Source organism: Hippocampus guttulatus, chromosome 1 (genome assembly GCF_054856545.1).
Source record: "Hippocampus guttulatus isolate MCC_2025c chromosome 1, RoL_Hgut_1.0, whole genome shotgun sequence".
NCBI lineage: Eukaryota > Metazoa > Chordata > Actinopteri > Syngnathiformes > Syngnathidae > Hippocampus > Hippocampus guttulatus.
In genome coordinates, this window is record NC_141261.1 from 4,300,872 (window position 1) to 4,312,077 (window position 11,206).

Below are 11,206 nucleotides of genomic sequence, written 5' to 3' on the forward strand. Positions count from 1 at the left end.
GCTAACCACCGGAACCCCGGGCCACGCTTTCCAGTAATCATGCATCATGTTTATTTGTGTGTTTGTTCATCTATTCATTTAAGGCAGCATGTTGGCCTACTGGTTAGCACGCCTGCCTCAGACTTGTGGGAGAAAATTTGAATCAATTGAGTTGTACATCTTACAGGTCACAGCAATGGTGAAACGACATTATTTTAGGTTTCAATAAGCTAGCACTTGAACGGGGGTGTTCTAACTTTTTATATTCAAGCGAAATCACAGGTGTCAAAATCCGGTCCTCAAGATCCAGTATTGTAGGTTGCAGATGTTTCCCTCCTCCAAAAACCTGATTCAAATGACCAGCTCATCAGTAATCTTTTCAGGCGCCAAATAAAGATCCTGATCATTTCAATCAGGTGTGTTGGAGGAGGAAAACGCTTAAAACTTGCAGGAGTGGCCCTCAAGGACTGGAGTTTGATACCTGTGCAGGTCTATCATTCAGCTGGATTCCACCCTGCCCACTGTCACAGTCCATCTCACTTAGAGTATTTGAGTCTCACTCGGCCATGGCCAAAACGCAACTGTATGTGGAATTGGGAGACACAAGTGCACAATGTCTTAAGAGTTGCCTGAATAGGTCAAATCTGGTCATTATAAAGAGTCACAAGTTCTTGTAGAATTAGCTGAATTTAATTGCTGCCCATTTCACTGAATTTGACTTGGATGATTGACTGGCATCCAGTCCAATTTATTTTTCACAAATGGTCACCTGGGATAGGTTCGAGCTCACCCTGAGCAGGACACGCAGCAGAAAAATGAATCACGATTTCGTTCTTTGGGCTCAGGCCCACCAGTAGGGGGAGCAGTAGACTTAAAAGTGAGCAGCAAGTCTACATGGTGAGATTGTCATATGAAGCTGATGTGGCATTTGTGGCTCCTGGTAGGAGTGAATTAATGCAACATTTAAGAATCACTCATGAAAACGAAACCACTTCACATGTTTTATTCCAAGTTTATGAACACGTCATACTTTGAACGACAAACATATTGGAATGCTTTTGAGAAATTTCCTGTATACCAATCGAGTGCCTTTTAATATTCTTCTCCTTCCTCCTCTCCTTCTCCCTCAACGGAGTCAACGCCAACCTCCTCGTAATCCTTCTCCAGAGCCGCCATGTCTTCTCTGGCCTCGGAGAACTCGCCCTCCTCCATGCCCTCGCCCACGTACCAGTGCACAAAGGCGCGCTTGGCGTACATCAGGTCAAACTTGTGGTCGAGGCGGGCCCAGGCCTCTGCGATGGCTGTGGTGTTGCTCAGCATGCACACGGCCCTCTGGACCTTGGCCAGGTCCCCACCGGGAACCACGGTGGGAGGCTGGTAGTTGATACCCACCTTGAAGCCAGTGGGGCACCAGTCCACAAATTGGATGCTGCGTTTTGTTTTGATAGCGGCGATGGCGGCGTTGACGTCTTTGGGCACCACATCGCCACGGTACAAGAGGCAGCAGGCCATGTACTTGCCGTGGCGAGGGTCACATTTGACCATCTGATTGGCGGGCTCGAAGCAGGCGTTGGTGATTTCTGCCACGGAGAGCTGCTCGTGGTATGCCTTCTCAGCAGAGATGACGGGAGCGTAGGTGGCCAGGGGGAAGTGGATGCGGGGGTAGGGCACCAAGTTGGTCTGGAACTCGGTCAGATCAACATTTAGAGCGCCGTCGAATCGAAGGGAGGCGGTGATGGAGGACACGATCTGGCCAATCAACCTGTTGAGGTTTGTGTACGAAGGACGCTCGATGTCAAGGTTCCTGCGGCAGATGTCGTAGATGGCCTCGTTGTCAACCATGAATGCGCAATCGGAGTGCTCGAGGGTGGTGTGAGTGGTCAGGATGGAGTTGTAGGGCTCCACCACAGCGGTGGAGACCTGAGGAGCCGGGTAAATGGAGAACTCCAGCTTGGACTTCTTGCCATAGTCTACGGACAGACGCTCCATCAACAGGGAAGTGAAACCTGAGCCGGTGCCACCTCCGAAGCTGTGGAACACCAAGAAGCCCTGGAGGCCAGTGCACTGGTCCGCCTAAGGACGCAAACGTAACAGACATGACATTAGAGAAAAGACAAGTGTATTCTGGCTTCCTCCCTCAGTCTAAGACTATCCATGCTAGTGACATAGAGTCATGTCAAGTGTTTGAAAAGGTACACACCAGTTTGCGGATCCTGTCCAGCACCAGGTCAATGATCTCCTTGCCGATGGTGTAATGTCCGCGGGCGTAGTTATTGGCGGCGTCCTCCTTGCCGGTGATCAGCTGCTCGGGGTGGAAAAGTTGGCGGTAGGTTCCAGTCCGCACCTCATCTGAAGAGATTTATTCAAATTATTTTTAAGGTATTTCACGAGGAGTATAAACTGATAATGCATCAGAGTTTTACCAATGACAGTGGGCTCCAAGTCCACAAACACAGCTCTGGGGACGTGTTTTCCAGCACCGGTCTCGCTGAAGAAGGTGTTGAAGGAATCATCCCCACCCCCAATTGTCTTGTCACTGGGCATCTGTCCGTTCGGCTGGATGCCGTGCTCCAGGCAGTACAGCTCCCAGCATGCATTGCCGATCTGGACGCCAGCTTGACCAACATGGATGGAGATACACTCACGCTGTGCAGTGGGGAATAGAATTTAAAATTGAGACTTCATGTAAAGTTGCTTACATTTAAGTAATTTCACCACAAATTGATTTTTTTAACTAACCAAAACATCAACTTTTCAGGAGCAGTCTACAATGTATCAAATTATTTGTAAGAACGCAACTTTAACATGACATTGCAGGTTGGTGGTGCTTGAACAACAGCTGACTGTTGATCAATGTTAAATTATTAGCATGCATTTTGAAGACCCTGCGACATGGTGATGGTTCGTTGCCTCATCACAAACCACCCCCACCCATCCATCCATCCATCCATCCATCCTCCTTCTCCTCCGCCTCTCCCGGGATTGGGTGACTCTGGGCGTAGGTCATGTAATGGCAAACTATGTGCTCACCATCACCCATCCGAATGCGCAACTCTTTAATTCGGGCCTGCATAATGTTTGGATTCTGAAGGAATTTTGAAGAAAATGGCGGGTCGGTCTTTTGACATTTTTTTCGACTCCATCTCTTACCCGAGAGCAATGTGACACAAAGACGCCCACTACAGTCAGCAACTCGTGGAAGTTTTTAAAACCACTCTTACCATTTTGCTTCTCTTGAGCGGCCAGTCGAGGAAGTTACAAGAAAGTCCGTTGAGAATGTCTCACAATGCGACTGTAACGCGGTCGATGTAAGACGTTATGGCGATCGCCGGGACTCTCTACAGTATTTATACTCACGCCGCCGCCTGCTCTGTCTCCATTGGCTGATAGCAGGCGCGGCGACTTCAAGTGCTCTCCTATTATTGGGTAGTTTCCTATCAGTCAGCTAGACGCAGGCGATTTGCGGCTTTCTATTGGCTGGTCTCAACCGCGGTCACACAAACGGCCTCCCTGACCCCACCCGGCATTGTGCCGCAAGCATGGCTCACTGAGAGGAAAATGCTGCGTAATTTCAGCGTGATGCTCATGCTACCAGCCAGGCAGGCCCCAGACAATTAGTTGGAAACACAACGTTGAATTAAGTCGTGTCAGGCAAACCAATTGAAAACTGTTTTAGTATTTATTCCATAGCTTGAGGACCCTATACTAGTAACACTGTACTAGTTAGAATCCAGTGAGCTTCTTGGGCAACAGAACTATTGTCTTACTTGTGATTTTCAATATTTCCTGTCTGGGTGTTGCCAGAGAAGGTCACTCAAATGATTTGTTTGGCACAGTTGTTAGGCTGAATGTTCTTCCCCATGAAACTAAGGCCTATCCATTATTTTATTTTTTTTAATCAAGGCTTGTGCTTTGGTATTGGCGTGCTGGCCACAAATCAAACCCATATCTGGTTGAAAGGCAGCAGAAGGTACTACTTAGTACTCCTTTATCAAGGATGTGGAATAAACGCTGTTTGGAAAGTACCAATTTCCTAAGTAACACAACAAGGTCCAACTAGTAGTACAAGAGTATGTATCATGCCCTTGTAGGCTCCTCATCAAGGATATTGAATAGATGCTCAAACGGCTTTCCATAAAGCCATTTGCGGATTCATTTGATATCCATGACAAGTCCATGAAGTGGTATGCTGTTAATTGTCCACACGAGTAAGAAGATTCACCACACAAGTACAATGACTAGGGTGTGAAAGTAGAACAATTGTGTCCTACTTGGAACAATTTTTTCCACTACCAGCATCACTTTTGGCCTACTAGTATACAGTTGAATCTAGCTAGTAAACTACTGTGCCGTGCTTAGTATTAGATGCACAGGCAGGCAACATTATGGATTTACTGACCCTCATGCATAATGCATGTAATTGACCCACTAAGGCAATATCCATTTGGCTGTACAATTGACCCATCCTCCCAAAAAAGTTGTCCTGCATTATTGGCCATTGGAATTGGTGGCACTTAGCAAATAGCTGATGAGCTGATTAGCTTTCTACTCTCCGAGTGACAAGAGCTAGACAAGTTTACAAGGTCCCATTGTAGGTGGTCCCTGTTTATCAAGTAAACAACACATCTTTTTCTAGGTCCCAGACTGATTTTGTGCCCAATCTTTGTATCCAAAGGGTTTAGCTGACAAATGAGGTCATCCTGTCCAGTCAATGTACAAGCACAGATGGCCCAACCCCCATTCCTCCTCCCAAGATTTAACGGTTGCTAGGGAATGAATAGCACCGTTGCCTGGATACAGACCCAGTATCTGCATAAGACCGCCTTTATCTGCTTATCACGTGACCCGGCTTAAATAGCAGCAGCCCTGCAGCAGCTGCCCTGTGAGGCTGAGGCTGAGGCTGCTTCCTGACAACTTCACGTTGATGTCCTCAACTTGAAAATGCTTGCACTTATTCAGCTTTTTAGAACAGTGTTCAATACATTGCGGTGAGCATATACAACAGGATGTGTTAAACAGTTATAAAGATCAATACTATTGAACAGCTTAGCACCTCGGTTCCTAACACGACAAAAGAAATTCTTTGATTATTTGCCCAAAGGCGTGAAATTTTCTGCCTTTGAATCTGATGTGGCTTAAAATAGATATTCAAGACTGTACCAGATCAGCTCGTTTGGCCCCCTCCTTTTATATCTCAACATCAACTGACTCACTTTAGTAAATTACTGTACTTATGTCAGAATTCTTATAAAACTTGTGTTGTTTTACTTATGCTATAATGACCTTATATACTGTAGTGCGGGACTCTGCCAAGGTTGTTTTTAGGGCATGTTTTTTTCTAACTGCAACTGGGGTCTTAAGTCAAGGTGGAGGGAATAAAAAGCACTTGCAAATACCAGTTAGAGTTAGAACATCACCTTCACGTTTCTGCTGGAAAGCAAAGAAAAAAAAATCAAGAAAATCTTACGAGAACATGTAAACTTAATTTTGAGTTAATAAGAAGCCTTTTACATGGTGACATGTGTGCTGACACCCATCTGACACACGTTTGAACGTGATTGGTTAATTCAGAACACAGGCGTTGTTTTAACTCACATTTTAATGGAGAAAAAGGGTTGTCATTTTATTTATCACAAAAACCTGGTATTAGACTAGGGGTGCGTAGACTTTTTTTTGTAATCCACAGTAAAATGTCTTTAATTGTTTACATACAGATAAGTGGGTATTTGGGGTGTCAGCTCATCCATCAAATGTGAAATTAAACAACCAAGCGACTCTATTTCTAAAAATGTGTTTTTGAGGGACTTGTTCTGAATTTCGCAAATTCAGCTAATTTGCATTTTTTTTCCCCCATCCCTGCCTTTATAAAAATTTGACTGTCGTGCCTTTGTCTGAAAACCATTCATTTGGTGTCCAGTCGTCTCTGATTAGGCCACACAAAAAAGAATCATGAAATTTGTTGCTGTCGCTTTTTGAAAAATTGCCAGGGGGAGTCAGAAAAGCGGTCAGAAAAACGAGTTGGCAACACTAAGTAGTCGCTTGCTTTGTCACATGGCCTAGTTCTGTCCCTTGTCATCCTAACAAAAAACTGTAATGTGTGTTTGCGTGAGATAGAACCACCCCACAGAATGGAATGATTTGAACAAGTGACAAGTGCGCTGTAATTCTATTTCCTTTCAACAGTGTGACTGAAGAATGTCATAGAGTATTTATTAAGACACCTGGGAGCTGTTTTATATTGTATTTATTAAATGCAGAATTCGTCTCCTTTAACAGCGGGTTGATCGACTGTATTTTGACACTCATATGAAAAATGTTACTTCAAATATTGTTTGTACAGTAAATAATTCCCATCATTCCAATGTGGAAATGTTTTTTTTCCATTCCAAACAAAGTCAAGGTAGTATTGTGTTTCCTTCACCTTAGAGGAGTAACTGTAAATATGCCACGAGGTAGTTTTTTTTTCTGATACACTTGAAGAAAGCACTACATGACAAAAATCATCCTAAATTGGCTGCTGCAATGCAAAAATGGGATGAATATAGTTGTGCTGCGCTCAATGGAAAACATGCTCTGTCATTGGGGAATGGTGTCGTGTTCTCTTCGCACGATGCAGCCCAGTCGCTTTGGTGCCAGGAGAGGACCACTCCCATCTTTTCAGAATTCTACTCTCGGAGTGCAGCTGCTTCAACTCTCCCTTGCCACAGCTGCTGACATAGAAGAGAAGGAGGAGGAGGAGGAGAGAATGTTCTCGAGGCTTCACTTCCTGTGTGTCTGCCCAGCCGTCTGGCCTTCCATTCATCTATAGCCATCTATCCATCTTACTACTTACTGTTCCTTCCATAAGCACTTCAGGGTGTTCTCTTAAGCAAACGGTGCTATCTTGGCCTTATGCTGGCAAAAGAAGAAAAGGTCTGTGAAACTAAACACTGCCACATCTCATTGCTTCGCGCATCACAACAATCCGCAGCAGTCATTTTCGGTTCGCAGAGAGGTTAGAAAGTGAGGAAACACCCCAAAACCACAGAGTGAGTGACTGAGTGACGTGGAGGTCATGTGATCGGCCCACTGGATGACATCATTGCAGAAAACGAGGGCACAAAAGAGGGTGAAGAGGAAGGTGGGCAGCCATGATGGCGAGCCTATGCAACCATGGTAGCCACAATTTAGTCATTACATCAGACACGTAAATGAAAAAAAAAAGATCAGCTCCATGCTACGTTTGTTGTTTCTGCAATGCTATTTTAACCATTTCCCATGCAGTCTCATTATTGGAATAAAAAATTGAACACAATAATAATAATTATGACAAATATGATAATAGATGTGATGATGAATGAATGATGAGTACATATGACACATTGTGATAAAATCTGAAAATAAAATAGATGGATGGACAGAGAGAGAGAGAGAGAGACAGACAGACAGACAGATAGATAGATAGATAGATAGATAGATAAAATACAATACATCCTGACTTATATAGCGCTTTCACAACAGATGCAGCTGTAACAAAGCGCTTAACAAAACAGTTAACATAAAGTAAAATAACAAACACAGCACATAACATAAAACATGGACAGTCGTGCAATCCTAACCACTTTTTCCCCTCATACGCTTTGTTGTTTAAAGCAGTTTGAGATGAAAGAGGAGATAGATAGATAGAAGCTGCGGTAACCAAACCGTACAATAAAGGCACATAGAGGCACAAAATCACATTAGAGATACATAATGGCAAGCTAAAATTGTGACTGTTGCAAAATCCAAACTGAAAATGTCCAGCAACACAACACAAAGCGCAGATCACATCCATGTGCGTCATGCTGCTCTCTATTGATTGCTAAATGCCACGCCTTAAGAACTGCACGCATGGTAGGGTTTGTCCATGTCTCTGCAAGATGACAAGCGGCCATCACATTCTGGTTAAGTACAATGAAGCATGATTGCATACAAGTAGCAAAATTCATGACAACTATTTGCAATTTAACCTTAATACAGTCATAGCGGATTTTGAGCACGGCGGGTAAACGTAATGCACACACCGGCTAAATTCATACATCCCTAAAAACATATATAAATGTAACCAACAAGGGGCAGTAGAGTGGTCTTTTCGCTCTGCCCCAATGCCGCCGTGCGTGTATAAATGTGCTAGCACCGCCCTCCCATTCAGCAGTTGTTGCATCGACCCCGTTGGGTACAACACGCAACGCAAACGTCTTCAAAAAAAGACAAAAAAAAAAAAAGAAAACCAACAAAAAAATCTTTTTCTTCCTTCTCTCTCCTGCTTTGAGCCCTAGACGAAAACATGGTGAGTTCATCTTTTGCACAATGGTGTTTTTTTTTTTTTGGACAGAGGTTCTTTGGGGGGGATAAAAAGATGATTGTCGGGTCGGCTCCTTCCAGCACGCCGCCGTATAGGCTCTGTTATGTAATGTGATCTAATTTACAACATGTAAGCCAATTGTATTGTTAACACTTGATATATTTAACGAAGTCATTAAGGACTATCAATTTGATTTGCCCTATATCGACTGTAGCAGGTTGCGATGCCCTACGTGTGTGTGTGTTGTGTGTGTGTTTGTGTAGATGCGAACAATGACTGGTGGTACTGAGGTGGGAGAAGCTCAAAGCGACAAAAAACATCTCAATATTTAGTTTAATTTTCTATCCCAAATTTGGGACTACGAACTAACAAAAAATATTTACAAATAAATGTGGCACCTTGCAAACGACGTCGGATGACAGGGAGGGGCTCGGCTGTGTGGAGATGCATAAATGATTTTCTATTGCAGCTCATTTTTCATTTATAAATTAGTTTTTATTAATTCATAATTCATCACTGAATATATTTAAAGTGTGGTATAACATATGCATCGAAAACCGTGCTTCATTTGAATAAACTGGGAAATGTGTTTTTCCCCCCGAATGAATTCATGTGGATTCTCCTCTCTTTTCCCATTACGGAATTTCCAGTACGTAGAGTTTAACCGAGCATCGGATTTGGAACCCTTTTTTTTACCAGTACAACGCCGTGATTGTGCATCCTCGGTGGAGGAAAGCAAGTGGAATATTCCAGACCTTGTGTGCACGCGCATGCGCATCTCATTTGCATTTCCTTGTCAAAAGAGGAGAGTGATGCAGGAAACACAAGAGAAGAGAAGGAGTAAAAAAAAGAAGACAGCTCATAACAAAAGGACGTTTTATTCTTCTGTGGGTGGGGTGGGGTGTGTGTGGGAGATGTGTGTGTGTGGGGGGGACAGCAGCGATTTGGTGTGGGTTGTCATGCCGCAGGGTGGCGTCTCATGCTGCAATGCGTGCAGCAAACGATAGAGGCGCAGTAGACGAGTTCAACGTTAACGTTTGGTTTTATTTTTAGGTACAGCAATGACACTCGAAGTACAAAGTCATTTTAATTAACTTGAATATTTTTTTTCCTCGCACAGCGCGAATGTATCTCCATCCACGTTGGTCAGGCCGGTGTCCAGATCGGCAATGCATGCTGGGAGCTGTACTGCCTGGAGCACGGCATCCAGCCGGACGGACAGATGCCCAGCGACAAGACACTGGGCGGTGGAGATGATTCATTCAACACTTTTTTCAGTGAGACTGGAGCTGGAAAACACGTCCCCAGAGCTGTCTTTGTGGACCTGGAGCCCACTGTCATTGGTAAAACTCTCATACAAATCAGTTTGTTCTCCTCTTGAAAAAAATCAAAAAACAATTTTTATTGAATCTCTTCAGATGAGGTGCGGACTGGAACCTACCGCCAACTTTTCCACCCCGAGCAGCTGATCACCGGCAAGGAGGACGCAGCCAACAACTACGCCCGCGGACATTACACCATCGGCAAGGAGATCATTGACCTGGTGCTGGACAGGATCCGCAAACTGGTGTGTAACTTTCCAAACACTTGACATGACTCTATGTCACTAGCATGGATAGTCTTAGACTGAGGGAGGAAGCCAGAATACACTTGTCTTTTCTCTAATGTCATGTCTGTTACGTTTGCGTCCTTAGGCGGACCAGTGCACTGGCCTCCAGGGCTTCTTGGTGTTCCACAGCTTCGGAGGTGGCACCGGCTCAGGTTTCACTTCCCTGTTGATGGAGCGTCTGTCCGTAGACTATGGCAAGAAGTCCAAGCTGGAGTTCTCCATTTACCCGGCTCCTCAGGTGTCCACCGCTGTGGTGGAGCCCTACAACTCCATCCTGACCACTCACACCACCCTCGAGCACTCCGATTGCGCTTTCATGGTTGACAACGAGGCCATCTACGACATCTGCCGCAGGAACCTTGACATCGAACGTCCTACTTACACCAACCTGAACAGGTTGATCAGTCAGATCGTGTCCTCCATCACCGCCTCCCTTCGATTCGATGGTGCCCTCAATGTTGATCTGACCGAGTTCCAGACCAACTTGGTGCCCTACCCCCGCATCCACTTCCCCCTGGCCACCTACGCTCCCGTCATCTCTGCTGAGAAGGCATACCACGAGCAGCTCTCCGTGGCAGAAATCACCAACGCCTGCTTCGAGCCCGCCAATCAGATGGTCAAATGTGACCCTCGCCACGGCAAGTACATGGCCTGCTGCTTGCTCTTCCGTGGCGATGTGGTACCCAAAGACGTCAACGCCGCCATCGCCACCATCAAAACAAAGCGCACCATTCAGTTTGTGGACTGGTGCCCCACTGGTTTCAAGGTGGGTATCAACTACCAGCCTCCCACCGTGGTTCCCGGTGGGGACCTGGCCAAGGTCCAGAGGGCCGTGTGCATGCTGAGCAACACCACAGCCATCGCAGAGGCCTGGGCCCGCCTCGACCACAAGTTTGACCTGATGTACGCCAAGCGCGCCTTTGTGCACTGGTACGTGGGCGAGGGCATGGAGGAGGGCGAGTTCTCCGAGGCCAGAGAAGACATGGCGGCTCTGGAGAAGGATTACGAGGAGGTTGGCGTCGACTCCATTGAGGGTGAAGGAGAGGAGGAAGGAGAAGAATATTAAAAGGCATAAGAAATAGGGAATTGAATTGCTATGTGTTCTTGAAGGCATTCCAGACAAGTGTCAGTCAGTTTCCAGATTGGGTGTTTAAAATTCTTCAAAATGTTCGTCCGGGCTCCAAATAAAATCCTGTGACAAGTGACTTTGTCTTGTGTTTCATTTTAGACTTCATGATTCCATATGATGAAATGTTTGAAAGTAGAATACATTGATTTTTCACTTTGATTGCTCA

General features: G+C 45.2%; 2 protein-coding genes across 2 annotated transcripts; one reads left to right on the forward strand and one right to left on the reverse strand.

The window, feature by feature from the left end:
* Window positions 1-967: 967 nt before the first annotated feature.
* LOC147210101 (tubulin alpha-1A chain-like) lies at window positions 968-3,311 on the reverse strand. Its single transcript, XM_086105049.1, has 4 exons — window positions 3,201-3,311; window positions 2,403-2,625; window positions 2,180-2,328; window positions 968-2,052 (listed from the first exon to the last, which is right to left on the reverse strand). Exons 1-4 carry the CDS (start codon window positions 3,201-3,203, stop codon window positions 1,072-1,074), a joined length of 1,356 nt encoding a protein of 451 aa, XP_085961175.1. The 5' UTR covers window positions 3,204-3,311; the 3' UTR covers window positions 968-1,071.
* Window positions 3,312-8,131: 4,820 nt separating this feature from the next.
* On the forward strand, window positions 8,132-11,116 carry LOC147210102 (tubulin alpha-1B chain). Its single transcript, XM_086105063.1, has 4 exons — window positions 8,132-8,287; window positions 9,423-9,645; window positions 9,721-9,869; window positions 9,997-11,116. The coding sequence occupies exons 1-4, from the start codon at window positions 8,285-8,287 to the stop codon at window positions 10,975-10,977; spliced, it is 1,356 nt and encodes a 451-aa protein (XP_085961189.1). The 5' UTR covers window positions 8,132-8,284; the 3' UTR covers window positions 10,978-11,116.
* The last annotated feature ends 90 nt before the right edge of the window (window positions 11,117-11,206 follow it).

What these genes read in the sequence shown, in the direction of transcription:
- LOC147210102 (XM_086105063.1), top strand. An exon ending in CCTGGAGCCCACTGTCATTG is followed by an intron (nt 9,646 to 9,720) that starts GTAAAACTCTCA and finishes GAATCTCTTCAG; the next exon opens with ATGAGGTGCGGACTGGAACC. An exon ending in TGGACAGGATCCGCAAACTG is followed by an intron (nt 9,870 to 9,996) that starts GTGTGTAACTTT and finishes TTGCGTCCTTAG; the next exon opens with GCGGACCAGTGCACTGGCCT.
- LOC147210101 (XM_086105049.1), bottom strand. An exon ending in CTTGGAGCCCACTGTCATTG is followed by an intron (nt 2,329 to 2,402) that starts GTAAAACTCTGA and finishes AAATCTCTTCAG; the next exon opens with ATGAGGTGCGGACTGGAACC. An exon ending in TGGACAGGATCCGCAAACTG is followed by an intron (nt 2,053 to 2,179) that starts GTGTGTACCTTT and finishes TTGCGTCCTTAG; the next exon opens with GCGGACCAGTGCACTGGCCT.